The sequence below is a fragment of the Lepisosteus oculatus genome, chromosome 16, assembly GCF_040954835.1.
Source record: "Lepisosteus oculatus isolate fLepOcu1 chromosome 16, fLepOcu1.hap2, whole genome shotgun sequence".
Lineage (NCBI taxonomy): Eukaryota > Metazoa > Chordata > Actinopteri > Semionotiformes > Lepisosteidae > Lepisosteus > Lepisosteus oculatus.
The window spans coordinates 6,714,499-6,737,763 of NC_090711.1; the positions used below are offsets into that span (position 1 = coordinate 6,714,499).

Below are 23,265 nucleotides of genomic sequence, written 5' to 3' on the forward strand. Positions count from 1 at the left end.
CATTTAAAGTGTAAAATTCTTCAACCAACAGTGTCCCTAGATCTGTCAAAGTAATTGAACACTTCTTGATGTTTTCTGTTATACTCCACAACTGCTCTCCAGCAGCCAGGTTCTGTTTGCTTTGTCTTCACCATGTTAAGATTTGTCAATGACCTTGGTGTCGAGCGCTTCTCTTTTTTTTTCATTGCATACCTTTTCACAGTAATTGTAATGACTGTTGACCAGTGTCTGAAACATACAATACAATTCATATTAAAGAAAATGGTGTAAATTCATTTTATTGTTACAAGAATAAAGTGTGAATTTCATCTTCCATGTTTTGGAATATATAGAGCAAAACATACATTACCAAGTAGGCTAGATAAGCCAAATTCCCTGGTCATTTGTAAATGTTCTTTTGTTTTTATAATCATCATACTAACTGCAGAAGGAACACGGACATACAGTGCACTCACTGAGACTGTTGTTTTAGACAGTGTCAGACAGTCTTCTATCACTTTTCCTGGCTACAATAATCCCCACATCTCCGTCTTCCTGAATACTGGTGGGACCATTAGAATATGCAGTTCAGTCCCATACTCCATTACTCCCATTGCATTAACAAATGAAGGCCATCCTGCAATGGGATGGGATTCCACTGCTAATGTTTCTTGTGGACTTCATGTCCTGTCTGGAGAGCCATTCATATAATTCTGACAGCTAACATTACATTGTATATACCATACACTGACTCCGTGCTGATCCCTATCTATGACTAATGAATGGACTGGGCTTGGGTTGGATACACTGGCAGACTCAGAGACATGAGAGAGTGAGCAACTTTAAACCACAGTCAATCAATTCAAAATATGGGTTTCTTCCATCCTAACTAAAAGGACTGATCCATTTATTTCCATTCTATTTACTTTTAATTCTGTCTAAAGACCCAGCAAGACCAAGACCTTATGTTCTTATATTTGTGTTTTGAATTTTGCATTACCTTTAGTTATGGCCATTATGTAAAATAATAATTTAATCTCTGTATAGTCTTCTCCCTTGGCCTATACTTATCTGAATGAACAAGGGTCTTAAACGGTGTTGTTCTGTAGCTACTATTGTCATTTAAAAAAAAAAACAAGATGCTAACTCGTTTTTTTGTGTATATATATCAATCCTGGGAAAAGGTTGAATTGGCTCTTCCAAGGTCAATTCAACCTGTCTGTGTGAAGGCACAAAAGACAAAATCAACCAGATGGGAAAGCTAATGAAAATCCATGCTTAGATGATCTAATCAAAGTCAGTTCAAAGAGAATTCCAGACTTCAGTGGCACTTTTAAGGGAACTATTATAGTAGGCAGGTCTCATATACAGTATGTACATGCACATTAAATAGCCAGGTTGATGAATCTATTTCTTTTTAAAAATGCATATTGGGTATAATTTAATAAATTATTAATCTATGAGACATCGGGACCATTGTAAATCTACGGTGATGGGTAAATAGGACATGCAGAGTGTACACTGTATCACACCGCTTTTCTCTTTATTTTTGACAACAAGAAAACAGATTGGGCTTCTTTCAAAAAAAAAAAAAAGCCGTCAAGGATTTTGTCATATCTTACATCACTGCCCCATCTCGAGTAAACCAAGCAGTGGCCAAGGATGAAAGTGCTGGAAAATGGAAGTAATTCTAAACCATTTTCTGCCCAGGAGCCCCCAGCATCAAGAAGACAAATGTTCCCAGGCAATGACAGAGTGCCTGGCCCACAAATCACTGCCCGCTGTCCCGTCCAGTCCTCCCCCTGATCGCCCTCCTCCATTAGTCATCAGCACAGAGAGAGCACCAGCCAGGATCAGTAATTAGACAAGGACAAATAGCCAGCCACAGACACGGATGGCTCTCTCCGCTGAATAAAGGGCCGTTACCATACCGACCGATGGGCAACACGCTCGGCTTGGGGAGAGAGGCTCTGCCCGCACGATGGCAACTCATTTGTTATCCAAGCTTCTCTGTGCCCCAGGCCGGACATGCCGACCCCCCGCCCCTTCAAAACTGCCAGAAGAAAATTTGGGAAAACTGAATTTCTCCCATGCCCCAGTCTTTGCCTGGGATGCTCAGAAGTTTTGGAAAACAGGTGCTCTAGAGCAGGATGGAAAATGAGGACGACATGGGGGACCATAAGGAGCAAGAGTGCTCTCCGCTCTCCTGTGTCCACTTGCTTGTCGCTCTTGCTGGGAAGATCTTCCTCACACAGGTAGAGCAGGCTGCCTGTGATGGCAGATTTTTCCAACAAAGGCCACCAAGACAAGGCATCTGCTAATGCCAGGCTCGTGGAAGCCCCAGAGCCCCAGGGGAGGAGTAATTAATGCATCATCTGCACAATCTGCAAGAGCTGTGACGTTATCATAGAAGCCAGGAATGATTCGAGTAATAAGACTTATCCCTTCAGGGCTGTAAAATGAGTAAAAGCATGTAGGTCCACTTTTACATTTCTCTGAATCAAACATGAGAGAGCCGAACGGATGATGAAAACTCATGTACGGTAAAAAAAATAGTTTTCCCATATAATATTGATTTTTTAATATGTATTGCGTGTAGACTGCGTGAGATACTGCGCGGTTCTGTTATGCTACTTTTTGAAGGTTGTACTTACAAGATACACATAGAAAAATTGACATTGAGATGTAAAATTAAAAAGTAGTTTAATCCTAAAATATATCTGGCTTTCTGTTGCACCTCCTAAACTATATCTTCTCAATGCCAAACTACTATATATCTGGCAGTGCCAAACACATTCCTCTACATTTTTGCATAAGTAAACAGCACAGAATACGTAAATAAATGACAGAATACTAAGTAGTATAATGGGCTGGAATTTGCAAGAAAAGTAGATATTAAATTAAATTTACAGGCTTGTCGACAAAATATAAATTGCTGTAATATGAAACACTGGAAAACAGAGTCTCCAAGGGATCCCATTTAACGATTGTCCTGACATGCAACACTGTGTCTTAACGGCCGAGACCCTGGGATCAGAAAAGCTCTGAGGATCCGTTACACACTGTATGGAGAGAGCAAAATCCCAGGGCACATGCTTATTGATCTCTACCATTTCTAATTATTTTTATTGGATTTCATCCTTGTAATAATAACATCCCAGAAAGAAAGGACCAAGCAAGAATTTCACTCAACTAAACAGAATTTCAAAATGAATTATTTTAGCTTAACTTTTACCAATAGAAAGACCTATTTAAAGAAATACAAAAGCTTTTACTCTTACATTTCAAATGGGATGTTCTTACATTTAGCACGTGGTTTTATTAGGATTTGTTGTACATTCTCATACATGGAGCACCTGATCTTATTTTTTTTCTTCCTTATATTTTTATGCAACATCCTAATATACGACCTTTATTCATTATATTCTTTACGTAAATGAGAGGTAAGAGGCAGGCATACTTTTTTGGAAGACACACAAGTAGTTGAGCATTCTTAATACAATTTTTTAAAATGGTCCTTGGCTTACAGAAACATGAGCAAAATAATTATATCTAATATCCTATACCCTACTTATAGTCTAGTGACATTTTATGAATATTAATTACCATATCCTGCTACCAGAATAGGCATTGCTACAAAAGATTTCATTTGCTCATCATTGTTAATTAGAATTAGTTTGACAATGACGATAATATTTTAATTTGGAGAAAAAAAAACATTTTAAAAAAGTAGATCCCGCTCAAGACTAAAGACTTTCCAAATGTACAGAATGTGTAGTGTTATGTGTGCTGTAGTACAGAGAATTGTGCTTACAGGTATCTGTAGGAGGCTAGAAGACACTGACAGCACTTACAGGCTTCAATTGCACTTCAAGTACTGTTCTTTTCTTCGCTTTAAGTCAGGCTTTCTGAAAGCCACAAGGCAAGCATCGTTCTTTCAGACTTCTTTCCTCTCCTGACTGAGAGGCATGTGTAATCACAAAAAAAAGAAAAGCTTGGGTGATTTTTCACTGTCAGCCAAATACCAGCTTTACTGTTCACTTGAAGACGTCAAAAATCTTCAGCAGCAAAGCATTGGAAGGTCGGACAAGTTCGTGTAAAGATGTGTGGTTGACTCTACTCTCCAGCAGAGTCAGGTGGATATCAGTGAGAGCACCATTTTGGCAGAGGAGGGGTTAAAAGCCCAGATGAATTGTTTGTATTCTCTTCAATTACAGACAGAGAGACTGAGTGTGTGTTGGGGGATCACAGTTCGGTAGCAGCAAATTAGGCGTCAGTTCAAGGAGAAAGAAAGAGCAACGGACCATTAAGGCACTAAAGCTTAGCAGCCGAGAGAATAAAACAAGCTTACACATCTTTGAGGGGCTGACTGGTTATGAAAGATAGCAATGTTCATGAGGAGAAAAAAAATACAATCAACACTAAGCAGAATTATTCAACTGGACCTTTATTTAACCAGAAAGTCTAACTTGAAATGAAAATCTCTTTTACCTGATAAAAGTTTTGCCTGGTGGCATTGAAAACCCATTTCCTTCTCTGTACCCACTTTAAGTGCAGCATTTAAACCTCTCCCGATAATTGCATCGATTACATTTTCAATTTTCAACGTTTTGTTGGGAATTATGGTTAAAAATTAGCTGTACTTGTATATAAGGGTTTGTGAATCAAGAATACAAAATTCACCTTTCATATATATTGTATACACGCAGCACACATTATATCAATAAGATAAATAATTCATTTCTTATGACTTATCTAATTTGCATCTTTTAGTTTCAGTGCATGTACAGTAAGACTGAGAAGAAAATAATTTCTTTACACAAAATGGAGTTTAAGTTCAGGAGGAAGGTTAGACACTAATCTTGCCCATTGCCATTCTCCCGTGTATATGCAGTATATCCTGCACCCGGGACGTCCCTTCATGCATGTCTCTCGGACTCCTCCTGCCACTCCCTCTACACCCTTTCAGCAGCTCCGTGGCTCATTCCTCACAATAGTTGGGGGGGGGATTCGGGCAGCCTCATCCACACAGCGAGGCTGCCATTTCCTGAGCTTGGCAAGTAATGCCACATACCCTCTACACATTTCATCCCTCGTTCACATTCATTAGGGCAGGGGTTCCCAGTCCTGGTCCTGCAGACGCACATGTCTACCAGTGTCACTGTTTTCAGATTTTAAACCTACTAGAGGCAGGCGTTTAACTATTGCATTTGCTAATCAAAATCAAATCCCAAACTCTTAAGTCAAAAACAAATACTCGCAAACATTACAAACAAGGGGCTTATTAATTCAATCGAGGCTTCAATTAGGTATTTAAGTTGGGCTGAGCCTTCCGGACCAGGAACCCCTGTGTTACAGCATACCCAAACTACTGATATGGCTGTAGGAGTCTGGTGCAAATTACCCCCCAGTCTGCTGAAGCCTATACTTTCAAGGTATAGCTGGATGAATATTCTGGATCTATAAGTTACAACAAATCAAGAGTTTTGAATGCCCTTGTTTTTAGCCTTTCTTGTGTTCTTATGTTTGTATTTTTCTTTTAAACTGAAGTCACGGTCAAAAACTGATGACTGAAAAAGGTACAATTGAGAAGTGTGAAATTAATTCAATTTGTCAGCTATTTACAAGAACTAAATAAAAAATTACTCAGGCCCGGCAGACATTGATTAAGACAGACTGAAAGTTTATTATGTTGAAGCCATTACAAAACTATGTTGAGAGATTATTTTCCAGTCCTCCATCTAGCAGTAATATTAAAACGGCAAATTTCAGAAGCCAAACTCTACAACTGAACTGCTCAACAACTGTGACATGTGGACAAAAGAGAGGCTAAAAACCTAACTTCTTGGTGGATTTTCTCTGGGCACATCAAGAAGTTGCACTCAAGTTGTTGAGCCAGCAGCCCCGAAAGCTGGAGCAACACTGTGTTTGAAATGTGGGAGCACTGGTCAGTGCAAGGAGTTTAAATTCCAGTGAAGATGTTTTTGGCCTTGATCACTGGGCGGATCGATCTAGCTGATTCTCTCTCAGATATGTCTTATTTTATTAGTGGCTTCGGCCTTCTGCAGTCCCATTCTAGTGTGATCAATACTGCCGCTTGGACGGGCTGTATTTTTCTCACTTTTAGTGCCTTAACGCTGTTTAACCATGTCACCTGATAAACGGCGCACCCTCCTGAAACACTGATTTCCTATTGATTTCTGCCTCGCCTTGCCATCTCTTCCCTTGTCAGTCTCTCATTGTTTTTATCTCTGGTTATTTCCTCGGGTCTGCCATCTTAAAGAGACAAAGTGCCAATTCCCGCTTGTCTTAGACACTGTGGCCCTTTCCTTCCCATGTTTCAGACTTGTGGGAGAAATGGCTATGACAGGAGGACCGGTATGGTGGTGCAGTAGTTTGCATTGCTGCCCTGTGGTGCTGGGGACCTGGGTTCAATTCTGGACCCAGGTACTATCTGCTTGGAGTTTGTTTTACTTGTGTTTGCATGGGTTTCCTTCAGCTGCTCTGGTTTACTCCCACAGTCCAATATATTGGTACTGTAGGTTAATTTCTTGGAAAACTGGCCCAGGTGTGAGTGTGTTTGCCCTGCGATGGACTGGAATCTCGCCAGGGTGTATTCCATGGCAACCCGCTGAAGCTAAGCAGGTGTGAGCCTGGCCAGTACCTGGATGGGAGACCTCCTGGGAAAGCTAAGGTTGTTGGAAGAGGTGTTATTAACATCAGTAGGAGCTGCCCACTTTGCGGTTTGGGTGAGTCCTAATGCCCCAGTGTAGGGACGGGGACACTATAGGTGGAGCGGTGGCACTATGGCTAGGGATCTGCGCCAGTGGCTGGAAGGTTGCCGGTTCAAATCCTGCAGCCGGCAGAGGAATCCTACCCCATTGGGCCCCTGAGCAAGGCCCTTAACCCCAACTGCTCCAGGCGCGCTGTACAATGGCAGACCCTGTGCTCTGACCCCAGGCTCTCTCCCTGTCTGTGTGTCTCATGGAGAGCAAGATGGGGTATGCGAAAAGACGAATTCCTAATGCAAGAAATTGTATAGGGCTAATAAAGTGATGTTATGTTATGTTATACTGTAAAAAGGCTCCAACCTTCAGATGAAGCATAAATCAGAGGTCCTGACTCTGTGGTGATCAAAAATCCCAGGGCATTCTCTAAAAGAGTAGAGGGAGTAGAACAGAGTTACCCCGGCATTCATTAGCTTCATCAATCTATTCTCCCTCTCACTGTGTGGCAAACGTACTGATGCTCTAAGGCTGCTGTTGCATCATCCAGGTGGGGCTACACATTGGTGGTGAAGGGGAGTCCCCATTTTCTGTAAAGTGCTTTAAGTGTGGTGTCCAGAACAGTGCTATATAAGTGAAAGTATTATTATTATTATTATTATTATTATTATTATTATATTGGTAAGATAGTGATTCATGTTGGGCAGTTTCAGTGTTTTTGTAAATCACAAAAACATCTTGGTTGGAGCTAGATTAAAAAAATGTATTGGAATTTTGTTAAGGGGGGTTGTCTTATTGAAAACAGAGGTCTGAAACAATTAAAAATTCAAAAAGGTGCTGAAAGTTTCAACAAAGTTTACAATCATGGAGATCCTTTGCCTTCTTTTATAAAAAAAAACTAAACTGATTTCCTTCTGCTTTTTCTTGCTTTTCTAAAGTGCATAGATGAATGGCAGAGAGCCACTCTCCATGCAGGACATTAGCAGATATAAATGTAACTCAATTATATTGTTCTCTTTATACCACAGTAAATATTTTCTAGATTACTCACTTGTCACTCCAGAGGTCTCTTTTTTCATACTTTCTGAGTACCATACTGTTCTACAGATTACAGGACACAATTATAGCTAAAGGATTTTGATACTACCTGAACATCTATAGAAAGCAGACTTTAAAACATTCTATGGCACTGAAAGAGTTTCTCTATTCCAGATACAGTTCCAAAATTTTGACAAAAGAGAATGACAACTGACTTTAATTCAATAACCTTCCAAAGTATATATGACGAAATAACACCACAATTAACCTAAACATTAAAGTATTATATCCCTGATTATGAAGAGTGGTTTTAAAAATCATAAATGTATTGCATATATGCTAAAGAAGGGAATACAGAAACTGGTCAAACTTTGCATTTAGCACTTTTAACTATGCACTGAAATGACACTGGAACTAACCCACATCTTTCCATTTGTGAGTCAGATGCTGTGACACATTCTATGTAAGACCTGATAAGATGCTGCAGATATCTATGTGTTAGAAGAATGAATATTAAGTAGGTCCTACCATTTCTCAACAGAGTCAAACTGCATAGAGACTTCATCAACGAACAAATCTTTCATTGTAACACATGTACATACACGCAATTTATTTAATTAATGCGCAATTAAAATTAATTTAATGTAATACCCTTGATATGTGCATACGGTAGATGTAGTGTGGTTTCTTCCACACACCTGTTCACTGAAGAATGTTTTGATTTCTTATTGGCATTTCAGAATCCATTTAACAAGCAGGATCAACGGTGAAAAGTCACCATTTTGTACAGACCTTTAACATCAGCCTTCATGCTGTATGACTCAATGGATCATTGCATTATTTATACAAAATTAAACTGGTTTCTATTTCCAAACTAGAGCACAGCATCCCTTTATTATCCTGTTGTGGACGTGTTTCCAAACATTTCCTGCCTCCAGTCTTAATGTAACTGCATTCCAAACCACAACATTGTGTGATTAAGAATTTTATATTATGAATTGTCTCTGAAATACCTGAATCAGGGGGTTAATGGATTTTTTCTTTCATCTTTGGAGTGCACTTCACCTAAATGTTAATTCAAATAAGAGTTTACTAAGCTTTGAACTGTCCTTAATACGAACGCTTACTGTATATGTTCTCAGTCACAACATGAAGGACCAGACCATGTGCAGGTGAGAACAACCTGAGAAATAACATTAACTAAGACAGCAGTGCGCAAGTAGGTTAACACCAACTGGAAAGCTGTGGCTTTAAATTCCAGGTCAGACACTGACTATTCCTTTGCAAACGTAAATCACTTTTGATAAAAGCGTCAGCCAAGTTAATTGGTAATTATAACCTTATTGATTGCTTTTGAAACACTAAGTAATTTCTTGTTGCTTTGGAGAAAAACATGCGGTAATATGAATATCTTAAAAAAGCAGTAAAAGTTGCAAGTACGAGCTCACTTAAATCACGCCTGAAGAAGACTCCACAGCTAGAACGTTTCTCTTCCTTTCATCATGGAATAAACCTTTACCTGTTCCTTTGCAGCCTACGTATGCTGACGCAGCTACTACTTAAACTTGTTCCAATCTGGTGTCTTATCTCTCACACCGAAACGGAGACTGCTGCACCTTCGTGGATACCTGCAGCCACGTAGTGACGTCAGCGAGAGACGCACCGCTCTGTCCTACAGCACCCTCGATGACGTCAGGTGGCGTGGTGGTGCACGTGGCGTGTCCAAAGACTTAGGGCACTGTGGGTGAGCAGGTCGGAGGAGTAGGTCGGCTTTTTTCCCGTTTTCCCTATTCACAAGAGCTGCTCCTTAGTCCCTCCCACCCGAAACTTTCATTTCACATCAAATAATAACAACAACAGAAAAGGTGAATAAAAAAATAATACACTGCCAAAGGTAATTATAAATCAGAATACAGTTAAATTTATTACGTACACCATCTTTCCATCTTATGAGCATTAAAAGAGGAAGTCGTTTTAGACCAATTTGTTTTGTGAGAATATCTGAAGAGTATCAGTAGCAGAGTAATTATTATTATTTTTCTATATAAAATCTTGGAGCTGTTGCTATGTGATGAGATTGTGACTATTCCAAACTTCGTTAGTATAAAATAAAAAAACACAAAAATTGACAACGCATGGCTGGTATCCACTCAACTAACATCTTGATTTCTCCCATTTTTCAGAATAGGTAACGAGGAGTAAATACTGTACGCTTTGACATGATTTACTTATATTAGACAATCTTACAATATCATACTTTAGATACTTACTGTACCTTATGTAGAATTTAACACATGGCAACACTTTTTTTATTTTATTGGGTTTTTTTTTTGTGCAATTCTACCTTTTTATTAGGGTCCAATAAGAATGTCTCCCTGGAGTACAAGTGTTTAGGGAAGACAAAAAGGATTCATAGCTTATTTTTTAATTCACTGTGTACACTTGGATGCTACTCCTCAATTACCGCGGTATTTTATTGGTGATTGAGTTTTAATTAAGCCTTTTCTGGACTTTGTATGAAGTTCCGTTACAGGCTTTAACTTTATGGAAGAATTGGAGTTGTCTGAAGCACGGAAAACATATCGAGGTCGATTTAATGCTTCGGTTAACACTAAGGGAATGTTAACGTTAGACTTGGTGCAGAATTAAAACCAGAGTACTTACAGGAAAATACGAAGAAAGCCCGATTACTGTATTTTGCAAGGGCCTGTAGCCTTCAATTCTCTCTTGCTTCGCCGATTTCTGACCTGTGGAGAGTTGGCGCCACCTTGTGGCAAGACCTCCCCATCACAAAAGGCGACACATTAATCATAGCCAGGGGAGTGTAAAATTCAATCGCCTCCTTCTATCCATTTCAGGTTGCAGTCTGAAGGCCGGCCTTGTGTGCCTGAAAAAAAGCTCCCTACACTTCATCAGGACCCCTACTTCATAACAAATGGAGTGTCTTTTTCATGGAGTTCTGCCATCAAAAAACAGCGTTCTCTCTATCCATTTAATTCCAGCTCTGGTGGAGGGGTCAGGGTGGGAGCACCTAGTAACATTGAATACCTGGTGCTTCCCAGTCACGCAGTAAACTACCTTTTAGGAATTGTTTCTCAATAAGAAATGATCAGTCCATTTATCTGAGCCAGGCGGGCTGTCTCTTTGCCCAGACCTCCAATATTTTTCGTTTGACCTGATCAGGGCTATAAACTAGTCTGAGGCACCTTCAATTTGTCACCGGAGCAGAGAGCTTCAACAACTGATTGCATCTCCAAATGTAAAAATTCCTCCTCCTTGAATTTTTTATTTTTCGCCGCTTTCCGTTTCCTGCAGAACGTTTTTCCATCAGCGTTGAACACTTGCAAAGCATGCCGCACAATAGCTCAGACGCACTGAACCAGGGAGCTGAAGACATTTTTATAATAATCCCAGTGAGGTTGGAAATAGCCTTTTCTAATGTTTATTGATAAGGGAATTTATGAAGTGCTTCTCGGGTTGGTGTGTGAGATGTGAATTAAGAAAGTTGGTCAGTTTATTAAAAGTTTGGGTTCTATTTTTTGGTTCGGTTGGTCATCATAATGAATTGTACAACACAGCTCGATGCCATTCCAAGATAATGTTACTGTAACCTTTCAAAGTCATTATTAACTACAAAAAGATATTATTGTAAAATGGCGTTGGACCCTTTGTGAATCTTTGCTTGAAAGATCGTAACCAATGACGTACAGACATTCTATACTGATATCAATAGTTATTTAAAAAAACGTGCGGTGTTCTAAGTAAGTTGATTAAAGTACAAAAGCAGAAAGAGATGAAATAGGCAAAGCATTCTATTTGTGCCAGGTAAATCAATCTATCTGAGGAGTATCTAACACCTCAACTTGTGATTCTGCCTTGTACTAATTTATTGGGGTGGCACATTTATCTAAGGAAACTTAGATTTTTACTAATTTATTCAGCTGGAATACTTAGGGTGAAATCTTGTACCTTGCTGAAGGGTTGAACCCACAACCTCCCATTTTAAAGGTTTTCCAGAAATCTCACTACTGCTTCACACACTGATTGGAAACGTTACATTGCTTATACAGTGGAAACTTAAGCAAAGTGTTAACTCAACCACAGACTCAAATAACAACTGACACAGAGTGACATATACTGTCTATTATACTGTGGATTCAAAGGTAGTTCAATCTAACATCAGCAGTTAAGGCCCCTTAAGTTTCTTGTGCATTTCTTAAGTTCTCAGTTCTTGCCATTTATCATGTTTTAAGGCCTTATATCACTCTAACATGACCATAACAAATGATATTAATAAGATACACTTTAAGAACACAGTGTAACACATCCGGATGAAAGCCTGGTTTCTTTATTAAACCACATTTCCAGCTTGACATTAAAAACAAAGCTAATCATATTATAAAACACGTAAATGGCAAATGTTTTTCAAGAACACCTCACATGCTCTTTTAAACATTAACCAATTGTTTTTCTTGTGAAACCTTTTGCAAACTTTGAACAAGACTAATAATGTAATAAACTTTCTCTAATGTGTAGTCAAGCTGGTTAAACTTTCTCCAAACATAAAAACACGAAGTAAACCTTTAAAAAGGAAGAAAAGTCTTAAGACCTCTAGATTTATGTGCCCTTAATCTGTTTACATTAAGTGAAGTATTAACTAATCCAGATGTAATGGTTAGAATATTAGTTGTTATATTACCAAATCATTAAGTGATAGGCTTGGTGACCAGTGATTTGAATTCGGTTTTTGTTTTTTAGAACTGCTTTTACTTGTATTATGTAAAAAAAATGTTTAAAACTGGATGCAATACAGCTGTATGGAGCAACATAAGAAATGCAACCCACAGCACCGAGCCAAAACAGATTCTGAGTTTTTTGGGGCTTAGAGAAAAACAATCCCCTCTGTTCCTCTATGAGCCTAGAATATGCCAGTGTTGGGCAGGATCTCAAACGGGATGAATCAAATCTGCAAACATTCATGATTAAGATAGTTCTGCCCATCCCACTCTGCATGGCTTGTCTTGGCAGAGGTAATTGAAACACTGATCCACTCTCTCACGCGGAGTTCTCGCCTCTATTTCCCAGGGGAGCAATGAAGATGTGCTTTCCGCCGCTCAGACCGATTGGAGAGCTAAGCGAGGAAGTCAGCCCCTCTCTCTCTAACAGCCGGGAGAAGTGTATTTACATTTCCCTTCAAAGCTCCGATCGATGGGCTCGCAGTAACCCTACACCTATCACTGGAGGCACATTCAAAAAAAGGAAAAAAGTAGAATTCAAGAAATTTATCTTTAACCCTTGACTGTTATGACAAATAGCTGGCATTCACGTTAAGATATTCTATCTAATCAAGAATCAACAACAACATATGTGTCATGATACCTTTCTGGAATAAATTACTGTAAAACCAGATATTTCCAGTTCTGAGCCAGAACAATTGTTGATTATTAAATACAAAGATGTGCAATATCAATATGCAGTCCGTGCAGATACAGACTATTAATGTGCACTAACATAAGACAACTGAGTTTGAGCTAGAATTTCTGAACTGCCTTGAAGAACTTATTTTTAGAAGCCTTCCAAGGGCAGAGTGAGGTGTATGAGGTGTTACTGCAATGAGACTCCTTGACATTTAGAAAGATAAGATAAGATCACTTTATTAGCCATATACAATTTCTTGCATTAGGAATTTGTCTTTTTTCCGCATTCCCCAGCTTGCTTTCCATGAGACACACAGATGGGGAGAGAGAAGCTTGGGGTCAGAGCGCAGGGTCTCCTGGAGCAGTTGGGGTTAAGGGCCTTGCTCAGGGGCCCAACAGAGTAGGATTCCTCTGCCAGCCACGGGATCTTTACCACTGTGTGCCAGGCTTAAAATGTTCAACAAAATATACTAGAGTGCCTATAGCAGGCCATAGTAACAGAAAGGACAATTCTGGAATTCTAGGTGCATTACATCTAAGCAATACAGTGTGCGAGAAGACATATACTTGTAACAATATGTTATCACATTACCAGTACTTATTAGCACTAAGAAAGCAATATCTTAAATTTGTGTTTAAATTTTTTTTTAAAGTGGGCAGAAAAAGCACACTGTAATCTAACCCCTTTTGTAATCTTCTGAATTCCCAGAAACAGACCTGTCAAGAATCAGCATGTACAGTATACGTGGCTGACAGAAAAATACAATTTAAATATTAAAGAAATCGGTTAAATTGTAAAAAAAAACACAGATGCAAATTTTTAGTCAATGGGTTAATGAATAGATGAAAGGTGTGATACTGATGAGTTGCAGTGGATACAAACAAGAAAGACCCTTGATCGGCTGTGCTTTGCCCAGAGTCTGCAGTGTTAAAAGGGGAAATGAACTGACAGGGATATGACAAAGCTGATACCGACACCTCTTGGTGATTGCAAGAACTGCACTGCTATTTGGCACAACAGTACTTTATGCCGTTTACTGAATCTGTCACTTTATCAATGAACATTGAAAAGGATTAAGTACATGGTAAGGTTTCACCTGAAAGTTGGTGGAGCTGCTAACAAAAAAAACAATTGCAAGGAGCAGGAGAGATGGATCTCCTGGGGAACACAAACGTATTGAAGAAATTGCAATTGCCAGTTGCCACCAGCTGTAAGAAATTATCAAGAGAACACAAGTGTTGATAGAGCTCAGCTTCTGTCAACTTTTTACTCCGAGAGTTGCAGGTGTGTGGAACAACCTTCCCAGCCCATTTCAGAAGCTCCTCTTCCACTCGAAGGAAAGTTGAGTGACGTCTGGAAAGTAATTACTCACCCCAGTAGCCTGGTAAAATTTCAAAATCATCCAGGCACGGGCTGCACATTGGAGGTGGTGAATGAGGAGTCTCCGTTACCTGTAAAGCACTTTGAGTGGAGTGTCCAGCACTATATAAGTGCAAGGATTATTATTATTATTTAAACAGGCCTGATGTGCCAAACGGTCTCCTCTCTTTTGTAACCGTTCTTATGTTCCAGAAATATATTTCTTAGATTGGACCCTGTTACAGCAAAATAAAGCTTTTTTTTTTAAAAAAAAGTTGTGTTTTATTCATTTTCTAAGTATACTTTAAATTTGTCTCCTGAGTAAGTAGTGCTATTGACTATTGTGGAATGCCTCTGCTTACTGTAACCTGAGGTCCTGTGCCATTGACTGCACACTTTGAGATGTTCAATAGGGAAAATCGCTGTAAAATTAAAACTGAAGTGAATTCCTTTTTTACCCCCGCTATCCGGACAAAAATCCATCTCAGGTCTGGACAATCTGACCTTCCAAACGCCCCCCATTAATGCACTTAAAATAATCGATTTCTTACTTCTCCCCCAAATGTGCTGTGTAGTGGGGGCAGCAGTTCAGTGGTGGGTGAAGTAGGTTTCCTCTTATATGAAAAGCGTTGTACAAGTGCACGGACTTGGAAGTAATAACACCTCTAAAAACCGCCTCAGATATTGTTTCAGCTAAACCATTTTCTGGACTGTAGTAATAAGAGGCCAGTTGCTGTAACACTAAAAATGTTCGTTTCTCTTGGGATAAAACTATAGAACTAACGTGGACGTCTAAAATAAATATTTTAGACGTCTAAGGTGTCTAAAATAAATATCGATAGCGGGTCGATGTAATTAATCTTTTTCTTCGAACTAGACCCTTACAGAGGTTGTTCGTCTTCAGAGAAGACGGGATTAACGAGCACTGTAGGGACAAAAAAAGTGCTTCGGCTACAACATGTGTTTCCACTGACACCGGAAGCAGTGACGTTTTTTAAAAACCGGTATTACAGAGAGGGCTAATTGTCTTATTGCTATTGGTATCAAGGTATTTTGAGGTAAGTGCTGTAGATGTGTTTATCATTCATAATTTTTAATCATTCTTATTTTTGGTGTAAGGGTATAGTCATGCATGATGTGTGCTGGTAATGCCATACTGCCCAGAACAGCGCCCGGTCAAGTCCAATTATGTGTGTAAATAAAATACAGAGCACTCATCCACCGGACCCATGCAGAAATAAGAGAAGCATATATGAAGATATAGAAAGGGATAGAAAATTTAAAGTGTGCTAAATGCTTAGAATATGTTTTTTTAATCGGCTGTGTAACAGTGCAGATATGTTTGAATTTTAAAACAGGTAGATTATAATTTTTATATTGGAAATGTGTACTTCCGCCGTGCAACTCACAACCGGCAACCTACTGAAGCTCAATAGGTGTGAGTCTGGTGAGTACCTGGATGTAGGGGCGTAGCCACTGGTGGGCCTGGTGATTGATCCTAGGCCTACCCAATCAGTCCAAAGTAATTTAAGATTTTTTTTCCACTTGTTTACGTTATATGATTTGCTTTTTTAATGTTACGTGTTTGATTTTTTCTCCATCGTATGTGATTTGCTATTGGCTCGCTGTATCTTTTGTGACCAATAAGACAATAATGTAAATATCGTGGGGCGGTGCATGCGTAGCCGTAGCCTAATTGGCTATCGTTGACATCAGACTCTTAGAGCTATCTAGCTCTAGGTTTTTGGTGTATTAGCCAACATGTACACCTGTAGATGACCAGACCAGTCCTGAAATAAATAAGACACAGAGTTGCTACAGGCATCTTGGGTTTTAAGGAGTACAACCTGGCTTCCCGAATACAAGTGTTTCTGGACCGCAAGGGGCAGTGCACACGCGTTTGCTTGTAGCAGCTCGATACATGCTCGACCTGTAGGAGTTCAGCACGAAGAGGTTCTACAATTTCTCCTGTAAACAAATTACAAGTTTTGGAAAGCATGAATAGCATTAACATAATATTGACAGAGAGAAGCGAGTGTGCATTTTGCAGATAACTATTCAGATCGCCTCTAAATGCCCGACGTTTAGAGAGCTAAAATACATCCAAAGTACTGTAATACGTCTATAACAATTCAGTGTTTTACATAGCTCTCTAAACGTCGTTCACTTAAAAATACTGCAGGGCATTTAGACGGGGTCACTGGAGGTCAAAGTCACCGTGCATAGTCATGTGATCGCTCTTTTACAGTTTAGCTCGTACCCTTAACATTTTAAAGACAATCAATATCCATAAACATATGAGCCTCCTTGATGGGAATAATACTAAGATATGACGCATGCCAACAAGTTAACCATCTATGACATAAACCTGTGGTTGTAATGTATGTAAAATCATCGTGATTGTAAGATCTATCTAGGTTTTTATTTTCTAAGGCACATTCTGCTTTTCTTTCCCTACCGTGACACGCTGTTGCCAAATGCGTAACTGTGGGATACCATCGCGACAAGACCTCCCCAGCATGTCATGATAGGAACCTCATATGGCATGTATATTGCGGCAGTGTATATCACGACTGGCGCCTTGCTTTCATGCCACCCTGGCACTGCTGTGCAATAAAGGTCTCATATCAGGACATGATATACCCAGATAGGACGTGTCATGATATATGGACTTTGTGTCGCGTCATGGGGTCAGCATATCCTGTCAGGGTATGTCCTATTGCAACATATGGACTCCATGTCGCGACATGAGGGCGGGGCTTTATGAAGGGGTATGTCATATCTCAATATACGGGCTTCCTGTGGCGACATGGGCATGACAGTTTTTGTCATATCGCGATATATGGACTCTATGTCGCGACATGGGGGTGGGGCATTTTTGCCGGGGCATGTCATATCGCGATATGCGGGCTTCATGTCGCGACATGGGGGCGGGGCATTTTTGCCGGGGCATGTCATATCGCGATATGCGGGCTTCATGTCTCGACATGGGGGCGGGGCATTTTTGCCGGGGCATGTCATATCGCGATATGCGGGCTTCATGTCTCGACATGGGGGCGGGGCATTTTTGCCGGGGCATGTCATATCGCGATATGCGGGCTTCATGTCGCGACATGGGGGCGGGGCATTTTTGCCGGGGTATGTCATATCGCGATATGCGGGCTTCATGTCGCGACATGGGGGCGCGGCATTTTTGCCGGGGTATGTCATATCGCGATATATGGACTCAATGCCGCGGGAGTGGCCATGACAGTGATGCGCAAATCGCAATGGGTATCGCGATGTGATCGTGATGCCCGCACGTCTATGCTATCGAAGTCGTGACTGGAAACCAATGGATGTGTTACTGTATATCCAGCGTGCTCATACAGCACACACGGTACACACAGAACTTCCGCTGTGGCGCTTTACCCAATCAGAGTGTCGATTCTCACTCTTCACCCAATCGCGGCCCGGACTGTTCGGGGGTTTTAGCCAATCACGGGGCTGAGAGCTGTTCAAGCTAGCAGCGCCAGGTGGATCGGCTTGTTTAATGTCAATGAGAATTGGCTTTTAACAGTGGGTTCATGATTTTTGGGTCAAATGTTTTTCTTAACAGGGAATTAAATGAGCGTAGTCAGAAATGTGAGAAAATGCATACACGTACAACACCTACAGGATCAGAGGGGATACTACAGTGTTAAATGGTTACAAAAGGAAAAAGAAAAATAGGTTTTCAAAAAGAGAAATCAGCAGGAGGCTCATAGATCTACCTCCTATTTACTCAGTTTTAAGAAGATAACTCGTCACTACACTCCTAAAATCTCAGCAAGAATTTTTGACTGCAGACACGGTGCTGTCTGTAAATAGAGACGGCTTTTTAAGTAACTCTAAAACATAAAAATAAGACTTACAAAGCTTAAGAATCTGTAAATATTAATACAACTAAATGTAGCCTACTCTGAGGTTTACGCATTTCACAGTGCAATTACGAACTGTATGAAATTAATGTACCGTTCTGTTTCACGTAGGCATGTTGGTTGCTGGGATATGTAGTTTAGTACAGTAACTCATACATTTGCAGCGCTCAGCAATACAAGATTATATCCATAAAATAACCTATCGTAACCTTTATGGGGTAGAAGGCAACAGATTGTTTCGTCCCTTCTTGCAAAGTGGCTGTGACCGTTTTCACAAAGAAGCGCTACAACTAGCTATCTCATACAACTACTTTACAAATGCACGCTGTTTCCTCCGACACAGGAAGTAGTAGCTTTCAAATATGATGTAGCTGCTGCAGCTTAGATGAATCGTGGAACAGAATCCTCCTGTTATCTGTCTGCTTTACCTAAAATTAAATCGCGTGTTTTAGAAGATACATTTTAGAAGCACAAAAAGTTCTGTATGGTGGATGAGATTTACAGTGAAAGTGAGTATAACATACATTATAGCAATTGTTAGAGCAGAGAACAACGCTATAACGGGATAAGTAAGCTAATATCAGAAATTTGAGAAATACTAAGTATTAAATATGTAATAGGTAGTAAAACGTTAGCGACAGAAAAATGCACATAGGAGTGTAATAAATTATTACCCGTTATGTGAATAAAATGTAATACAAAGCAGTTAGACCTGTAAATTTCCAGTGATTTGGAGTTCAGGGACTTGTTAACTTGTGTGTGACTTAACCATGTACATGTAACATTGTGCTTCATTCAGCAGATGAGCAAAAACGTCCCGAGAGCAATTGGTTTTATAAACCTGGTGCAAATGTAACCTAATTCTTTACTTGCAAAATATGCAAATAAAATTTGGGGGTGTTTTATTTTAATTTGTATCCTTTCTCGCCCCCCAAAAAAGGCTTGTTGCTTAATTTCGATTTTAAACGGTTTTCAAACATTTTCGGAGATGAAGAGTATTAAAGATGCAGGAGATTAGGCAGATTTGTGCTGTCTTCTATGTAAATCTGTGGTCCTAATAGTGTTTACCGTTATTGTAGAATTTGTTCATGCTGTAAACAGAAAACTGTCAAAGCAGCGCACGTCTTTGCAGATATTAAGACAGATTGCAGATGTGCCTAAGTATACTATTTCATTGTAGTCTTAGATAACTGTTGCAGTTACAGCTGCTGTCATAACTACAGATGTAGGAGTGGTTTCTGTAAAAACGAACCTTTTTAATGGTGGATTATGTAAATACTAGTCAGTCACAGTGCATTGTTTCAGACAAGCAAAGTTAATTAAATTCTATGGTTCCTTTGGTGTTTTATACATCTCTGGACATTCTATTTTTTAAATACAGGGTCGGCAGCTGAAAAAAAAAAGAAGCCTTAAAAATACAGAGGTGGAGGATGGCCCATTTAATTAGAGATGGCATCTCCAAAGGAGTCATTCACCGAAATTTATTAGAGGACACAAGAGTGGTAAAAATTAAAGAAGACCCGGATATGGGAGATGTGGGAAACAATTTAGATAAAACCTTGTATCTGTGCACTGATTGCGGGAAGAGTTTCAGTACAATAGGCCAGCTTGAATCCCACCAACTACTGCATGGCTATGGGAAGCTCCCATTAGGGAATTCTGACTGTGAAGAATCGGTCACTCCGAGAGGCCCCTCTGGGAAAATCCCTGGATCCCAATCACCGTTTACCTGCAGTGAATGCGGAAAAGGCTTTTCTAAGCGCTGGTACCTGAAAGAGCACCAGCGGATCCACTCCGGAGACCCCACCCATCGCTGCCTAGTCTGCGACAAGATTTTCCTCCAAGCAGGGGACCTGAGGAAGCACCAGCGCACGCACACGGGAGAGACCCCCTACAGCTGCCCTCACTGCGACAAGAGCTTTGCCCAGTCCGGGGGGCTCAGGAACCACATCAGGACCCACACCGGGGAGACGCCCTACCGCTGTGAGGACTGCGGCAAGCGTTTCAGCCAGTCGGTGCACCTGAAGAAGCACGTGCGGATCCACACGGGCGAGACCCCCTACCACTGCGACGTGTGTGGCAGGAGCTTCAAAAGGGGGGACACCTTCAAGATCCACCAGCGCGTGCACACGGGAGAGAACCCCTACCAGTGCAGCGAGTGCAACAAGAAGTTCAGTCACCTGGGCAGCTTAAAACTACACCAGAGGGTTCACACACGAGAGACGCCTTATCATTGCACTGTGTGTGGGAAGAGTTTCTCTCAGTCAGGCACACTTAAAAAGCACAAGAGAATTCACACCGGAGAAAGACCTTTCATCTGTCAAGTGTGTGGTAAGGCTTTCACTCAGCTGCCACATCTTAAATCACACCTGAAGGTTCACAACAAGAAGGCTTAAATGTGTGTCCCGCACAGCTTGTCCTCCAACACTGGTGTGTCCTGGTGCACCAACAGGCTGGTCTCCTGTTACACTAATCAGTATTATTGGGAGGCCCAGGGGGTTATGGCACAGCTTTGTTTTACAATGTTAAAAGCCCTACTCTGTATGTCTTAGGGACCAGCTCTGTGGGTGCTGTACAGTATACCTGTATGTTCAAGCACACCAGATATTTTGGATCAAAAAGTTATCATTGTAAAGCAAAGGTGATGGATTTTTACTTTGTGAGAGATTACACAGATAGGACTGTATTCACAGTGCAATTCACAACTTGTGTCTTGTCCCGGACTATGAAATCAACTTATCTGACCTATGTGATTCAGTTGATTTGTCATTTAATGACCTATCAGCGAATCAATAATGATGTTCGATCAGAACAATTGTCTGTGTAGGACAGTCGCTGCCAGCAAGCGAACTTCACAGGTGTTATATATTTTAAAAATGGTGTATTTGTATTTCAGAAAAGCAACACTACCAAAAAAATACATACCCCCATTATCTGCACTCAACTTAATTTCATTGACAATAGGATTAATAAGCTATCTTCTAATGTGCTTGATGAGGGTGAGGAAGCCAGCACTTCAGCAGAGTGGGTCATTGGTATTTTGGTGGCTTATCTTTTATCATGATCATCGAAAGGCCTTTTTGCAAAAATCCAAAACGTAGGAGTTATTGATGTTTTTCCACAAAGGCAGCATCCAACCAACATCTAATCGAAAAAGGAGCTGATGGATGGTATCATGCGCTAATTTTCTAAACAAATGAACAATCAGTCACTACAAATCTTCTAGCAAAACAAATAAGTTCTGCTTAGAAAAAGTGTGTTCCATATTCACGGAGATGCTGTTCTACTGGATCTTGAAGGTGCCATAAATAACTTCATTAGCAGGAGTGCGACATGCAGAAACCCATCATCGTTAATAGTATAATGCCTTCATGAGTATTAAGAAATGGTTAATTTCTATGGGAGGCAGAGAAATGCTCTAAAAGATAAGCACCCCTATTAATGGTAAAAAGCTGGCACTTATGATGTAAGTCCTTCTTGAGGAGGGATGTCCAGTACGAGATGGCATGAACATTTCAAGATCTGTCGAAAACATCAGCATTGGAAGATGTTCAAGTCCAATTAAGTCAGCAGTGAGTTGATATAGTTTCAGAACTGAGTAGGAGTGTAACCCTGCAAACACCCACCTCTGCGTTAGAAGGTGCTGCACTTAAAGTGTGCTTAAGAGGGTGCTGAGTCATTCACTATCTGAAAAAAAAGTGGTGGAGAATAATCTGGGAATAAAAGTGCTATTTAAAGTATTATAGTGTTATTTTGTGTAGGTGTGTACTGAAAGTTTGTCGTCATTTTCAGGTAAAAGGTAAATGTTACAAAATGTGCTGCACAGATATGTAATAACCAGACCCGCGGTATTCAAAGTCTTCCTTTGATAGAAATGGCCATGTGAAAAGGTTTTATGAGTTTGCTCTCCAAAAATGGCTGGTTTACTTAAGTACCGTTTCTAACTGTTAAGGCCCATCATGGATTTTATGAGTAATATTCATTTTCTTGTGAAGGAAGCATACACTCCTACCTGTGGTGTAGTTCCACCCTAGTTTAGTATTCAGCTGTCTAGCAATATGTTTAGCGATTTAAAAAAGCCATTATTCAACATACAAAAGGGGAGTTCATTTTTATTTCCTTTCAAAACAGCGGCTAATGAAAGTATTGACCTCTAACAGAATCCCAGGATAGAAAAATGCCTTGTTAAGACTGTTATTCCACATTATTGAGGAGAGTCATACAATAATCCAAACTATATTACATACCTGTACACATTCCGATCTTTTGTTGATGTTGTTGGAGAAAACCTTGTGGATGAGTAGTGCGCTAGGGCTATAAAGACATTTGAGTATAAAAGACACTACATGGACTGCAACTATTTACTGTAATTGGTATTTTGCTGTCAATGAGTTATCATAGATTTTACTATAGAACACCTCAGAGCATTAAAGAGCATTATACAGTAGATATGGTAATTATTGTTTCTTATGCACTTTCAGTTTTCCTTTCAATATAAATTACATTGTCCAATACATTTTCTTAATAGTTATCTAATTGTGTAAGCATGTCAGCTTACAAAGAAAAAAAGTGATGCATATGAATCAAATGGTCTTGGATATAATGGATGACTGTGCCATTAAGCCCCTGACCCAACTGCTTCTTTTCAATGACAGCTTCCAAATGGTTTTGTCTTCTGGATTTTTTTTCTAGCAGGTCTTGACTGCAGCTAAACAGAAAATACTGGATAGAGACTGAGGTACAATTTGACCACACTGGACTATATTTGGTGTCTGTGTGTCTTCTAATGGGAAGAAGTATGGTTAGGTCATATTGTACCAGTTCTAACACTGTGACTGTGTAAAAAT

At 40.1% G+C, this 23,265-nt stretch overlaps 1 protein-coding gene across 1 annotated transcript; it reads left to right on the plus strand.

Annotated features, from left to right (window-relative positions):
* Window positions 1-20,047: 20,047 nt before the first annotated feature.
* On the plus strand, window positions 20,048-20,814 carry LOC102697122 (zinc finger protein 271-like). The gene is made up of 2 exons (XM_069179645.1): window positions 20,048-20,060; window positions 20,168-20,814. The coding sequence occupies exons 1-2, from the start codon at window positions 20,048-20,050 to the stop codon at window positions 20,812-20,814; spliced, it is 660 nt and encodes a 219-aa protein (XP_069035746.1).
* The last annotated feature ends 2,451 nt before the right edge of the window (window positions 20,815-23,265 follow it).